The 14,126-nt window shown below is 52.1% G+C and overlaps 4 protein-coding genes across 4 annotated transcripts; 1 reads left to right on the forward strand and 3 right to left on the reverse strand.

Annotated features, from left to right (window-relative positions):
• Positions 1–533: 533 nt before the first annotated feature.
• On the reverse strand, positions 534–3,575 carry CAC2 (Chromatin assembly factor 1 subunit; the record flags this gene model as incomplete). The annotated part of the gene is made up of 6 exons (XM_062884799.1): positions 3,475–3,575; positions 2,838–3,419; positions 2,673–2,775; positions 2,362–2,598; positions 1,213–2,308; positions 534–1,158 (listed from the first exon to the last, which is right to left on the reverse strand). The coding sequence occupies exons 2-6, from the start codon at positions 2,961–2,963 to the stop codon at positions 534–536; spliced, it is 2,187 nt and encodes a 728-aa protein (XP_062747697.1). The 5' UTR covers positions 2,964–3,419; positions 3,475–3,575.
• A 1,455-nt stretch (positions 3,576–5,030) lies between these two features.
• On the forward strand, positions 5,031–10,634 carry QC762_104050 (uncharacterized protein). Its single transcript, XM_062884800.1, has 4 exons — positions 5,031–5,960; positions 6,029–8,561; positions 8,611–9,545; positions 9,600–10,634. The coding sequence occupies exons 1-4, from the start codon at positions 5,655–5,657 to the stop codon at positions 10,500–10,502; spliced, it is 4,677 nt and encodes a 1,558-aa protein (XP_062747698.1). The 5' UTR covers positions 5,031–5,654; the 3' UTR covers positions 10,503–10,634.
• Positions 10,635–10,833: 199 nt separating this feature from the next.
• Positions 10,834–11,878, reverse strand: QC762_104060 (uncharacterized protein; the record flags this gene model as incomplete). The annotated part of the gene is made up of 3 exons (XM_062884801.1): positions 10,834–11,453; positions 11,522–11,671; positions 11,746–11,878. The coding sequence occupies 3 exons, from the start codon at positions 11,876–11,878 to the stop codon at positions 10,834–10,836; spliced, it is 903 nt and encodes a 300-aa protein (XP_062747699.1).
• Positions 11,879–12,384: 506 nt separating this feature from the next.
• On the reverse strand, positions 12,385–14,074 carry TRR1 (thioredoxin-disulfide reductase). The gene is made up of 3 exons (XM_062884802.1): positions 13,554–14,074; positions 12,636–13,454; positions 12,385–12,568 (listed from the first exon to the last, which is right to left on the reverse strand). The coding sequence occupies exons 1-3, from the start codon at positions 13,633–13,635 to the stop codon at positions 12,471–12,473; spliced, it is 999 nt and encodes a 332-aa protein (XP_062747700.1). The 5' UTR covers positions 13,636–14,074; the 3' UTR covers positions 12,385–12,470.
• Positions 14,075–14,126: the final 52 nt, after the last annotated feature.

Below are 14,126 nucleotides of genomic sequence, written 5' to 3' on the forward strand. Positions count from 1 at the left end.
GAGCAGGTGACCTGGGAAGTAGCTGCCGTGTAAGTGATAAGATAACCGCTCGGCTGACGGATACCATTGGTGCGGAGTAAGGAGCGGCTTTCCCCTCACTCCCCCGCTGCCTGACCCCAACAAAGGACGGAAGTTGCTGGGTTGCTTGACCCGTAGGAAACCGCCCATCGTTAACCTTTAGAACAAACAATTCAGGTACAGTATAGCTTGATACATTATATCTGACCAGCCGACCTAGATGTGCCCCTTCCAATCAGCAAACCAGATCAAACTCGCATACCTACAACTCTAGCAGTTACATAAACATGTACCCCGTTGTCGACAACGTGTGAGGAAAAGAAAAGGACCTAACACCACCAAATGCAGACCAGCATGGCTGGGTCCATTAACTCCGAATAGATGGGGAGCCCAAAACCATTCCATAACAAAACTTGACCATCAATATCGCTTGCTTTTCTTAACCCGCAGTCCCAACGCCTACCCCAATCATAACAAACAAACTACGCGGTTCGCCGGCGACGTTCCGGGACCACCTAAGCCCTCGATCCTTCGCTGCCAGCACCGTTGTTTGACTCTGTCGATGAGTCCACCAGTGTAGGCGCAATACGCCTTCGCTTATTCTGGTTGCCCAACGAGTCATCTGTCTCCGCTTCATTGGTATCCCGCTTGGTGCCTGTCGGCGGCGGGACAAACGAGCTTCGGGGTGTTTCTGGGGGAGTGGTGATGGGAACTCCCGTCACCTTGCCAGAGTTCACCGCTGTCAGGCTGGGAACCTGACCAGCTATTAGTGGCGGGTTGTTCAACACCCCAGTCTGAGCACCAGACGTCTGAGTAATCACTGAAGACGCCGAGTTGGACCTTGCTGGTGACCCCGGCCTTGGGTTGACAAAAGATGCGGCTGGTGGAGGAGATGGGGCTGTAAACGAGCCGGCAGAGTCGCGATGGCGATGCTGGGAGCCGTTTGGAAAAGGGGAAGGAGGTGCCAGCACCGAAGTGGGGGTTGGTACAGGCGTATTTTGGTTCGAGACAGCAGTGCCTTGGGGCTTTGGAGGCCCGAGTTCGCCCGTGTACACAGTACCAAGCTCACCCGGCAGGAACGACAATGTAGAGCAGAATCCATCCGAAGACGAGATCAGCAGCGTCAAACCATCACTTGACCTGGAAAAAATGTTAGTCTGAAACCATCTTGTTGACGCTTCCGGATGAACTTACCAAGTCAAATCAGTAAATGTGGCGCAATGAAGGTTGCTCACGATACAGATCGGGGTGTGTTGTTGAGTATCGTACAACAACACCGAATCCTGGGTAGCCACCGCATATATCATTCGATACGGCAATGCAAAGGCAGGCTTGGGTCCTGGTGTTTGCACGCCTGTCTCCAAACTCAGCACCCTGGAGTTGGACGTGACTGTTTCAACCAATGACGGCGGCGGAGGGGGCTCCATCTGTGAGGGTGCTGGGGAAGGTTTTGTGACAGCCTCGGGCAACGGCGGGATGGCATCTTCAGAAGAAGATGTGTCGATAGTAATATGCTTGGTAACAGGAGGTGACTGCCTCAGCGTATACACGATTGGTGAACATCTGACTGCGACAGATGGCTTTTTGTGCCCTGGTAGATGTGCAATGGGAGGTTTGTTGATGCCTCCTCTGGTGTAAATGTACACGGTATTTGTCACCTCGAACGTGGGTTTCTGGCCCTCAACTTGGTGCTGGGTCTGATATTGCCCAGCAGGGGTGAGAAGAAGACTTCCGTCGGGAGTAAAAGTAAGTCGCCTGAAGAAGGAAGTCAGAGTCTCGTTTGCGTAGAGACTCGCGTTCTTCATCCCTAAGCTTGCGCCATGCATGTGCGGCTTTGGCGAAGCCTCTATCGGCATCACTGCCGGCAACGGCATCGACGGCGCTGGTGAGACCGAGCGTCTCGAAGAGAACGATGACCTCCGGCTGTGACTAACAACACTTGGGGGGTTCATCGGGAGAGCCATTGAGGTGGGGGTCCCTGGAGCGGATGGGACAGGAGAGCCAATCGCCACTCCTGGCACATTGTCAAGAACTGACCGATACCCCAATTCAGGAGGGGCGGGACTGTGGGAAGAGATCCGCCGCGCCGGAAGATCAGCTTTGACGTGGCTTGCAATTTTTGATGGCTCTTTATCGTTGCAGCCTAGAGTATACTGCCCGTCCTTGGTCTTCAGCGAGTAAATATGCACGGCACGATCCGAGGATTGCGTGGCGATATACTCGTTCAACGGGTCCCATGCAACACCCTGGACATAGTGACTATGTTCGGCAATTTGTCGAACCAGCGTGCCTAGGAAAACATCAGCAAGGCGTGCACTTGAAAGCTCCTGAAGCACTACGCACCTGTTGCAGCGTTGTAGATTCGGGCAACGTTATCCATACTTCCGATAATGAAGTAGGATGCATCCGGCGCCCAAGCCAAATCGAAAATCTCCGTCCCAGAAGACCTGCACATGTGTTTTCTCCGCCAAAACTCTTTGGCTTCGGGGTCCGCCTCCTCCCCAAAGCCAGCGGATCGGGAGTCAGAAGGGACCCATAGGATCACATTACCGTCGTCACCAGCAGATGCGAGGATGTCGCCTGAAGAACCGAATAGGTTAGCATAGAAGAAACAACATCGAACAGAATACTGGAGGAGGGAGATTCCGGCTTACCTTTCGGAGCCCACCGTACCACATTCACGGCTTGTGTATGTGTTGAAAGAGTGGCTAGATAATCCACCTTGCGGTCTTCGCCATCATCTTCGATCTTCCAGAGCTACCCATGTGCAAAGTCAGCACTTAGACCCTTGAAGAGCAAGCAGGTATGGGGTAACCTACTCGGACCTTGTTGTCTCCAGCACCAGTAGCCAGTCGTCCACCACCATTGGGCTGGAAATGTGCAGAGTATATAGGATATGGGTTGACATCAACATGCCAGTTGATGATGAGCGGTTGGGCCTTCATTTTTGTGGTCGACAGAGCTCTGCAGTTATGCTGTAGCTGGATTGGATGGATGGGCGTTTGCTGCGTCCAATCCGCAGCTGTGACTTTCTGCTGGTGTGCACGACTTCTCGGTAGAGCCGGAAAGATGATGGTAGAGGACGGGCAGGCGTGGATCGTGGATCGTGTGGATCGTGGTCTGGGACGAAGGGAGAGATGAACCAATTCGAAATTTGCAGGAGAGGTGGAAGGGGAATCGTGAGATCGCCGGCTGGTCCAAGATGAATGTTGGTGGATTGGCGGAAGCGAAGGCACGGTCGGTGTCTGCGGCCGGAAGCTCGTGCGACTCAAGGCGACATGGATTTCTGATGCAGCTTCCAGTCCTGCACATTTGTCACCGACAAGACGGCTGCACTTTAGACAAACGCTAGTCAAAGCAGTTCAAACGGCCATTGTTGTGGATAATAAAGCGCGGGCTTGCTTTCCTACTTGTCAATTGGAATTGGAAAAAAGGGAAATCCGGCCGCCGGCTTACAAGATGTCTGGGAAACAGGAAAAGCTGCCAACACCTTGTCTTGAGAGCTGCTGACGCCTTTTCCATAGAAGCCAAGCACCACGCTTCCACTGAAGGTCGCGTTTTGGCGTCACGGGCTCGCCAATCAAGAGAACGGAGTTGCGGGACTGCATTAGCCGCATTGTCCACCATCGCCAAGCCATTTATTCTAAAGACACCTGGGCGTTGATGAATCAATGATTAGCTATAAGCCTGGCGATTAGATATGGCGGGGTCATGAGCTTGATCTACTCCGCTTCTGCTGAACTTGAGAAGTGAGATATCCCCAGGAAGCCTTTCAAGGGTTAGTCACTCACTCCAATCAACATGCCGGCTTGTGTCGGTCTTTAGCACTTGCTCCCAGTCATAGCGCGGGAAGGTTATGTCTGATCAGGTATTACTTAGAGTCTTCAAGCTCATAATTTCGAGAAGATCAATTCGATGGCTCAGTAGCTTCTTACATGTTTTTCCTCGCCGCCCGCTTGCCAGGAAATCATCCTACTGCGTATACAGCCTTCCCACGAAGGTCAATATACGTGACGAGAAAATGGCGGCAATAAGCTTCATGCAAGATATGCGTATAGTTACTGTGCAACACACCATAGATACCTACCAGGACGATGGATGGCGATGTCTTGGTCCGCTCTTCTGCGCTCCGAATTAAGGCTCATGTACCCGGGGGGCGCGGTGGAGAGGTGATTACGTGCAGGTCCCATTCTTGAGCCGGACCAAGATATGGGAATGCAAACTTCAGACTCGGCAGTTGGTAAGTTCCTACTGCTTGGGCCATGAACTGGCGGAGGGAGCATATATCGCGCCATTCTCATTGCTACTGGAAGAGCTGCAGAAGAACGGGATGAAGTGATGTTGAAAATAAGCAGCTGCCAAGAACAGAAGTCCACCCGTTCAAGCGCCAAGACGGGTATCACTCATAAGGCGGGGAGGTACATCTCGTTAGGCATCTCACTTCATCAATGAGACACCTGCCTTCAGTTCTCAGTCATCCGCAACAATGATTAATATAGCAGCTCAAAGACTTAATCAGTCTTCAGATAGTGTGGCAATCAATCCTAACGTCTGCCTCATGATGTATGCTTCGAGTCTGCCTTGAGCAATACACCTACCGCCCTCGCATATTGCGTATCCCTCGCATTATGAAGATGCAGTTCGATACCACGGTGGACGATCCCTTCTGGGAAATCCCGGTAGACCTTTTTGCTGTAACTTGAAGCTCCACGGTGCGGGTGCTTGATATTCTCAACGAGTCACACCGCCTCTCGGCAAAATCCACTGAATAAGATCTGATAAGAGTTCTCTACAGGCTGGACAGGAGCTAGATCAGTCGAAAGGGCATGCAATCACGATTAACCTCCAACTTTTCCCCAGTGTGCTATAGTCACACGGGAATACGGCAAACTGCACTATTATTCAAATCCCGTCCCCAATGTGGCTGACCCCGCAGGTCCAGGGCTTTTGAAGGCCCCTGTGGCAGCCCTGTTGTTCTGTCGCGGCTGCATACCACCTTCTCAACTCTGCCTAGAAACTTGCATGCAGGGTGCCGTTCGCGATCCCAGACCCTCACCAACCCCCCAGCATTGGTAAACCGACGATGCATCTGGCTGTATGTATCTTCACCGCATGACTCAACGGTTCCGTGCAACCGCACACTCCATAACCCGAGAAGCTTGTGCTAGACGTATCTTGCTACGAATACAACGGAAGGGTGGCATCGACTACCCTACCTTCCCAATGACTAGAGTCGGAGTGGACGGAAGTTGATGAACACGATAATTTGTAAGTTGGGACTCATCTGATACTGTTGGTCTCACTACCGTTATCCGTATATCTCAATCGCTCCTGCCCCTGTTCTCAATCGCTCCTACCCTCCTTCCTGAGGCGCCCTGTTCCCCGTCACATTGTGTTATCAGTTCTTAATTCCGCTTTTGGTTCTCCGCCGCCAACTGGGGCTTTGTAAAAATTTCACCAACACTCTCCTCCTCCAACAACTGCGGTAAGATTGTGGCGGAACGCGGAACCCACTCCATCAACTACGAACCATAAACAAAACACCTGGGACGGACGTCTTACAAGTGCCTCCTGATTATCGATTTGGCTACAATATCTTCAACTCACTGGTTGGCCGACCAGCACTGCAGTCTACCATGGGATCTGGCGATTCCATGCTAGTCACGGTTGCCACGAGCCTCGCATTCATCGGTCTATGTTCTCTCCCAGCCGTTTCTAGCGTTCTGCTGCGGTCAGGCAGACAAGATGGGGACCGGGACACGTACGAGGATGCCGATGGCAAGGCGACACCCGAGTCCTTGAAAGCTTTCTCAACAAAGTTGTCAAAGACATGCATCTTGATCTTCGCGAATTCGGGATTTGCAATTTCACTTGCGACTGCTCTGTTGTTCACACACTCCAGTGGGATCCAGCTTCAGCAATGGCTGAGCACAGTATCGTGGGTGAGTTATGGCGTGAAAAGGCCATAAAGCTGGTGTCTCAGTTCGGTAGTGTTAACGATACATGGCAGGGTGCGTTACTGTTCCAGTCGGTTGCTATCACTTGGAGCAGAAGCTCCGTGCAAGCCTACGATCTTGGAATCTACAGTTTTCTGTCCTCTCTCACCTTAGCTGGCGCCCTGATCATTCAGGGCACCAAGTCAGCCGAGTCTCTTCTCCAGGACAATAGAACCCTTTTTGCCCTTTGCGTAGTCGAGCTTGGTCTGGCTATATGCCTCTCAGTGGCCAGCGTCTCACTCCCAAGGAGACCGGACGTACTTTATGATGGAGAACCAGTTGACCGGTTGTACAGTACCACAGCATTGGGCCGCTACACTTTCTCATGGCCGACAGCTCTTCTCACTCTCGCCTCGACTCAGAAGAACCTTGATATGACTGATCTCCCACGTCCCGATCATTACACCCGTGCCGCCTCTATATCCGAAGCATGGAAGAAACAGAACTCCAACCGCCCGCTCTGGTTATCGATGCTCCTGGCTCACAAAACAGTCATCGCCGTTCAGTGGTTTCTTGCCCTTTGTACGTCGGTCCTGAATTTTGCGCCACAATGGGTCATCCTTCAGCTTCTTCGAACGCTAGAGGATCGACAGCCCGGTACTAGCAGTGGAATGGATGCCTGGGCTTGGGTGTTCTGGCTCGGAATCTCTATTGTCGTTGGGTCGTGGCTTGAATCATGGCTCTTCTGGATGTCCTTTGCAGACCTGGCAATCCCCGTTCGTGCTCAACTCGGCGCTCTTGTTTTTGAAAAGTCTGTCCGCAAGAAAGACATCAAAGGAGTTTCCAAGTCGAAGGAAACGCCAACTGAGCCTTCGGAAGGGACCGAACCAGACGGTACCAAGCCGACCAAGCTTGATGATGCGGATGAGCTTAAGCAGGGCAAGCAGAGCACTGTAAATCTGATTGGAGTTGATGCCAGGAGAGTTGGTGACTTTGCTGCCTTTCAGTACATGTTCCCAGGCAGCCTGTTCAAGCTTGTCGTATCAATCAGCTTCCTCATCAGTCTTCTGGGCTGGAGGGCGCTTTTCGCAGGTTTATCAGCAATGCTTGCCATCATGCCTGTCAATATCTATTTCAGCAAGAGGTATGCGGCCGCTCAGGACAGGCTGATGAAGACCAGAGACAAGAAGATGGAGGTGGTCACCGAGGCGCTCCAAGGAATCCGCCAAATCAAGTTCTCGGCCCTCGAACCTGACTGGGAGAACAAGATTGGAGCTGTACGAGAGCGAGAGCTTAGTGCCGTTTGGGACGTCTTTGTGACAGACACAATGTTGTTGGCATGCTGGATTACCAGCCCGATTCTCTTATCTGCTATTTCACTGGCAGTCTATGCTTACATCAACGGTTCGCTCTCTCCGTCGGTTGCTTTTGTGAGTCTCGGTGTCTTCAAGGCCCTCGAGGTCACTTTATCCGTCATCCCAGAACTCACCACCGACCTTTTGGACGCATGGGTCTCGATCAAGCGTCTGGAAGAATATCTCAATTCTGCAGAGGTCTCCAAGATTTCCAAAGACGGCGAGGAAGTGAAGTTCGACAGGGCCTCTATCGCCTGGCCAGCAGATGACAGGACAGAGGAGGATGACCGGTTTGTTCTTCGCGATATCAGTGTCAATTTTCCGAGAGGAGAGCTCTCTGTCATATCCGGAAAAACTGGCACGGGAAAAAGCTTGATGCTGGCGGCAATCTTGGGCGAGGTGGATGTCTTGGGCGGTACTCTCTATGTTCCACGAGCTCCTCCGCTGGCAGTACGTCACGATAACAAGGCCAACAAGAGCAACTGGATCATTCCTGAGGCCATAGCCTACGTCGCCCAGATACCTTGGATCGAGAATGCCAGCATCAAGGACAACATTCTTTTTGGGTTGCCGTTCGATGAGGACCGCTACAAGAAGACGGTAGAGGTATGTGCTCTCAAGAAGGATCTCGAAATGCTTTCGGACGGCGAAAACACCGAAATCGGAGCCAACGGTATCAATCTCAGCGGTGGTCAGAAGTGGCGCATTACGCTCGCTCGCGCCATCTACTCCCGTGCCGGTATCCTCGTTCTGGACGACATCTTCAGTGCAGTTGACGCACACGTTGGCCGACACATCTTTGAAAAGTGTCTCAACGGGGAGCTGGCAACCGGTCGTACACGAATTCTGGTTACGCATCACGTTGCCCTATGCGAGCCGAAGACTAAGTATCTGGTAGAGCTCGGAGATGGCGGAGTGTTAAATGCCGGTTTAGTATCAGAGCTCAGGCAGGGCGGTACGCTGCAAAGGATTAAGACTCACGAGCAGAGCTCCGAAGAGATTGAGGCCGACGAATCTGTGACAGCTGTCAATTCTGACGGGTCAACAGATGACCATGGCAATGAGGATGAAGGAAATACGTTGCAGAAGGTCATGTCCAAAAAGTCTGCCCGAAAGTTCGTCGAGGAAGAGAGTCGTGAGAAAGGAGCTGTCAAGACACGGGTTTACTCGGCTTACCTCAACGCCAGTGGCGGATGGATATATTGGACCGTTGCGGCTCTCGTCTTCTCGCTCACGCAGGGCTTTACCATCGGTAGGCAACAATGCTCTCAGCTCCATACAAGACACTAACAAGGCTATAGGGCAATCGTGGTGGCTCAAGATCTGGACCAGCACCTACGAAGAGAAAAACAGCGGCGCGCAGCATATTGCGAACAACTCGCTCGGGCACAGTTTCTTCTACGCCGAAGGCGTACGTCAAACATCACTGCACGCAGCTTCAGGACCCTCAATATCGGGACATTTCGAGAAAGATCTGAAGTTCTACCTGGGAATCTACGTGGGTATTGCTATCCTTGGTTGCATCATTAGCACGGCAAAGTTCTTCTACATCTTTCTGGGCTCCCTCAGAGCCAGCCGCAAGCTCTTCGCCGAGATGAACTTTACGATTCTCCGAACCCCCATCCGATGGCTCGACACCGTCCCTGTTGGTCGTATCTTGAACCGTTATACCAACGATTTCAGTGTTATTGACTCTCAGCTGGCAAACTCGTTTAGCTTCGGGTTCAACTCTGTGTTGAGTCTTTTCACCGTTATCCTTGCAGGCCTAGTGGTTTCTCCGTATATCATGATTCTTGCACTTGTGCTGCTCCTCATTTGCTTGCGCATCGCCATCACATATATGGATGCGGCAAGACCGGTCAAGCGACTGGAGAGCAACACAAAGTCTCCGGTTTTCGAGCAGTTCGGCTCTTCACTCACCGGTGTTACCACCATCCGTGGTTTCGACAAGGCGGAGGTGTACATTGAGCGCATGTACAAGAAGATTGACGACTATTCGACAGCCACCTGGCATCTCTGGCTTTTCAACCGGTGGATGGGCTTGCGCATGGCTCTCGTGGGCTCTGTCTTCTCGTCTTTTGTAGCGAGCTTGATCCTGCTTACTCCGGGGATTGACGCAGCTCTGGCTGGGTTTGCGCTTGCATTTGCGCTCGACTTTTCCAGCGCGATTATATGGACTATTCGTCTGTACTCCAACATCGAGCTCAATATGAACGCCGCTGAGCGAATTGTCGAGGTAAGTCTTTTGGTATTGCTTGGTTCAAGAGACGAGCTAACACCGGGGATGCAGTACACCGAATTGCCCACAGAGTCTCTTGATGGGATTAGCCCGCCTGCCGCTTGGCCCACTGGGGGCCGCATTGAGGTTGACAACTTGGTGGTTGGCTACGTTGCTGATATGCCGCCCGTTCTCAAAGGGCTCAGTTTCAGCATCAACAGTAACGAAAGAGTTGGCGTCGTCGGCCGCACCGGTGCTGGAAAGTCATCTCTGACCCTGGCCCTGTTCCGTTTCTTGGAGGCTCGGTCTGGCGCTATCCATATTGATGGCATTGACATTTCAAAGATCAAGCTACACGACCTGCGATCTCGCCTGGCCATTATTCCTCAGGATCCCGTTCTCTTTTCCGGAACCATACGTAGCAACCTGGACCCCTTTGACCACCACACTGATGCCGAACTCCGCGACTGTCTTGAACGAGTCCACCTCATCACCGACTCTGAAAATTCGTCGGGAAGCGCCACCCCTGTGCCTGGCTCCTCGGAAGCGACGGAGACCCCAAAGAACACGAATGTTTTCAAGAATCTAGACTCGCCTGTCTCAGAAGGCGGGCTGAATCTGTCTCAAGGTCAGCGCCAGCTACTGTGCTTGGCTCGCGCTATTGTGAGCCGGCCGCGTATCATGGTTCTCGACGAGGCCACCTCTGCAGTTGACATGCATACGGACGGGTTGATTCAGAGAAGCATTCGTGAAGAGTTCACTGATGCTACTTTACTTGTCATTGCTCACAGGTTGAGTACCATTGCGGATTTTGACCGGGTTTTGGTGCTCAGCGATGGCTGTGTTGCTGAGTATGGGAGCCCCAAGGAGCTTTGGGAGAAGGGCGAGGGGGGTATCTTTAGAGGCATGTGCGAGGAGAGCGGTGAGAAGGAGAAGTTGAAGGCGGTGATATTTGGACAGGGGCAGTCAAGATGATAAAATAGGAGGAAGGTGTTCCGGATGTGTACTATTTCTGTTTCTCTAATTTTCTTGCTGGGTTATAGACATTGAAAGGGCAGATGGGGAAATAAAATGGCATCTATGAGTTTTTCCTTCATGATGGAGAAGTTTATATGGTGTTGCTTGATGTTCAGTGCCCTCCTGTGAAGCCGCAACGTACCCAACAGATCTGGTACTGTGAACCATTTAGCGTCAAACTGCCTCGACAGTACAAGAACCACTTCTGCCTTGGAAGTTTGAACTGATTTAAGGCCAAAAGCCAAAATCTTACTCTGATTACCACCTTATCCCAGCACACTTACGCTGCCTACAATCTCCTAGCAACGACCCTCAACCGAACATAATTCACCATGTACTCCACATCCCCCCTTTCGCGCGCTGGTTCCCTTCTACAAACAATTTCCAACAACCTGACCACCTCCCTCACCGCTTCCTCCCTTTCTTTCTCGTCCCTGATCAACCAAAACAACTTGCCCCCAATCAACCTAACCCACCCCTCCAGGCCCCCCTTCCCATCAATCTTGGTAGGCCTCCACTCCATTTCACTCCTTTCGACCTCAAACCCCCCAACCTTGACCTCCATCATGTCCCTGACCCACTCCTCATCAGGAAAAAACCACGGCTCCCTAATATTCTCGGGCGCTTGTTTCAGCGTCCTAGCAACCACCCCCACCATCGCGGCCCTCGCCTCAGCGATATTCCCCATCCCGCCCATCTCAAAGACAAACTTGCCCCCCTTCTTGAGAACGTACCGGGCCCCCTCAAAGAACTTTCTGCCCCTGTTTGACACCGGGCCGTCGTCATCCAGAGAAGAACCACTGCTGCTGCCGAGCATCCAGTGGATGGCCGCGGAGGAAAAGACTTTGCTGAAGTGTTCTGGTTGGTGGGCCATGGCTGAGTGTTTGAGGAGGTCGGAGGTGTTTGCTACTGTTTTTCCCCCAAGTTAGAATTTCGCAATCACTTCTAGAGAGGGGAAAGTAGGTAAGTAAGTATACCAATAAAAAGACACTTCCTCTCCAACCCAACCTCCTTCCTCCTCACATTCTCCCTCGCGGCCCGGATCATGCTCGGTGATCGGTCTAATCCCAGAAGTTTGCCCCCTCCTTGGGCTAGGACACGGCCGATTTCAATGTCTAGGATTCCATCTGGTTTTACGCGTGTTCTCGTTAGCTAATAACCCCCATCCATCAACGCAAAACAGAAGCATGCAAAAATGTACCACCGCACCCCAAATCCAAAACCTTGTCATCCGCTTTTACGTCAAGCCACTCCAACACTTTTGTCGCGAGCTTGGGGACGAAGCCGAGATTCTTTTGGTATTCGTCTGCTTTCCATTCTCTGATGGAAGTCATGGTTGCGGGTGACGAGGTGGTTGAGATATGATAAGTTGGTATATACACCTCTCTCCCCAACAGCAACAACAACAACAACAACAACAGCAACAACAACAACAACAGCAACAACAACAACAACAGCAACAACAACAACAAACGACGACGACGAACGTCAAAGCGAAAGAAAGACGGAGGGGTAAAATGTCTGGTCCTGACTCTGGTTCTGGTTGTGACTTTAATGGAACCCATGGATAGAAAACCAGACCAGATAAACCTAAAATAACGTGTCACAAAACACCCCTCCCTCTAACTCGGCCGATGTCGGCACAGCCTGATGGTACCAGCCTTTAATCTTGCTGAGAGCAATAGGGGTAGTTGCTTAAATACGTCAAGTCTTTTGTACACAACTTGGGAACCTCTACTCCGAAAAAGAGGATAATGTTACCAACCAGGTATTCCTGCTGGCCCTGTCACCTAGTCGTCAAGAGTAGCCAACACTCAGATCATACACAATAAATCTGGGGTATATCCTGACAGACCGCCAAAAACAGTGGTATCTCTATTCACAAAAGGCTGCCGCTAAAAATGACGTCTAACCTCTATATAACTTCTATAGGTTCCCCTCCTTCCCGGCCTTGTGCTCAGCTGTCGTGTCCTCCATCTCGGACAGGAACTTTTCAGCATCGAGAGCAGCCATGCAGCCAGTTCCTGTAAAATTATCATCAGTCAGCAAAACTTGTTTCCTGGCCAAAACAAAAGAGGAACAACAACATACCTGCACTGGTAATGGCCTGCCTGTACCTCTTATCCTGCACATCACCAGCAGCAAACACGCCCTCAACACTGGTCAGCGTAGTGCCAGGCTTGGTGATGACATAACCCTCCTCATCAGTCTCCAGCTGACCCTTGACAATCTTGGTGGCAGGATCGTGACCAATGGCATAAAAAAGCCCATTCGCCTCCAGCGTCTCCTCATTCCCAGAAACAACATCCTTGACCACCAGCTGGCTCATCAGCCCCTTGTCATCCCCCTTGACCTCCACACCCACAGTGTTAAACTTGACCGTAACCTTGGGATGCCCCAGCAACCTCTTCGCCATGATCGTGCTAGCCCTCAACTTGTCCTTCCTCACCAGCACAGTAACATGGCTAGCATACTTGGTCAAGAACATCGCCTCCTCCGCCGCAGAGTCACCACCCCCGATGACAACCAAGTGCTTGTTTCTGAAGATGGGCACCGCCCCGTCGCACACGGCGCAGGCCGAGATCCCGTTCTGCCAGTACTTGTCCTCCCCCGGCAGCCCAAGCCTGCGGGCCGAGGCCCCCGTGGCGAGGATGATGGCGTCGGCCGTGTGGATCTCGTCCGGGGACCACTCGGTGGCGTACTTGAACGGCCTCGACGAGAGGTCCAGCTTGTCGACCGTCTCGCTGACGATGACGGTGCCGAAGCGCTCCGACTGCTCGCGCATCCGGTCCATGAGCTCGCCGCCCATGATGCCCTTGGGGAAGCCGGGGAAGTTTTCGATTTCGGTCGTCGTGGTGAGCTGCCCGCCGGCGGCGACGCCGTTGGCCATGAAGCCCTCGTATAGGACGGCTGTTTTTACATGGTGTTGTTAGATTAGGTTCTTTTCGTATGAGGTTGACAAACTGTGGAGGGGTAATAAACTAAAAAAAAAAAAAAAACACTACGCACGCTTCAACTCGGCGCGGGCAAGGTAAACGGCCGCGGTGTGGGCGGCCGGCCCGGAGCCGATGATGACTACTTTGCTGTGCATGTTCCTCCGCTGTTGCTGCTTGCCTATCGTCTGTTGGAGTTCGGATTGGTACAGGGTGGTCCGCGTCTTGGTAAACACGCCCGTTGTTACAGCTGCTACTGACAGGCCGGCACCAGAGCGGAGGAAGATGCGTCTAGAGAAGGATGAGGAAAACAGCTTGACGGTTGTAGGTGGGGTACGTTAGGTAGCCCAGAAGCGTGGGAAAAGAGAAGAGATCAAAACGCGGGGGAGGAATATACGCCGCACGGATTAGGAGGGGGGTCGGGGGGTTTATTTAGGTGGGTTGGTATATAAATGATTACGAGAAAATGGAGCGAGTGGGTTACAGATGCGATTCTTCGAAATGGTTATTCCCTGGAAGATTCTCTTGTAAATTGTCAAGTCGTGTTTTACTAAGCTCTCAGAGGATACATCTCTCGTGATCGATCGAGACACGGAGGGGTGGGGTTGAGGGGCAATGGGAAAATTCCAAATCAGATGCAGGGTCCAAA

Source organism: Podospora pseudocomata (genome assembly GCF_035222375.1).
Source record: "Podospora pseudocomata strain CBS 415.72m chromosome 1 map unlocalized CBS415.72m_1, whole genome shotgun sequence".
Classification (NCBI taxonomy): domain Eukaryota; kingdom Fungi; phylum Ascomycota; class Sordariomycetes; order Sordariales; family Podosporaceae; genus Podospora; species Podospora pseudocomata.

What these genes read in the sequence shown, in the direction of transcription:
- TRR1 (XM_062884802.1), bottom strand. Translation starts at nt 13,635, where the DNA reads ATGCACAGCAAAGTAGTCATCATCGGCTCCGGGCCGGCCGCCCACACC. An exon ending in TGCCCGCGCCGAGTTGAAGC is followed by an intron (nt 13,455 to 13,553) that starts GTGCGTAGTGTT and finishes ATGTAAAAACAG; the next exon opens with CCGTCCTATACGAGGGCTTC. An exon ending in GCAGGCCATTACCAGTGCAG is followed by an intron (nt 12,569 to 12,635) that starts GTATGTTGTTGT and finishes ATAATTTTACAG; the next exon opens with GAACTGGCTGCATGGCTGCT.
- QC762_104050 (XM_062884800.1), top strand. Translation starts at nt 5,655, where the DNA reads ATGGGATCTGGCGATTCCATGCTAGTCACGGTTGCCACGAGCCTCGCA. An exon ending in CACGCAGGGCTTTACCATCG is followed by an intron (nt 8,562 to 8,610) that starts GTAGGCAACAAT and finishes ACAAGGCTATAG; the next exon opens with GGCAATCGTGGTGGCTCAAG. An exon ending in CCGCTGAGCGAATTGTCGAG is followed by an intron (nt 9,546 to 9,599) that starts GTAAGTCTTTTG and finishes CCGGGGATGCAG; the next exon opens with TACACCGAATTGCCCACAGA.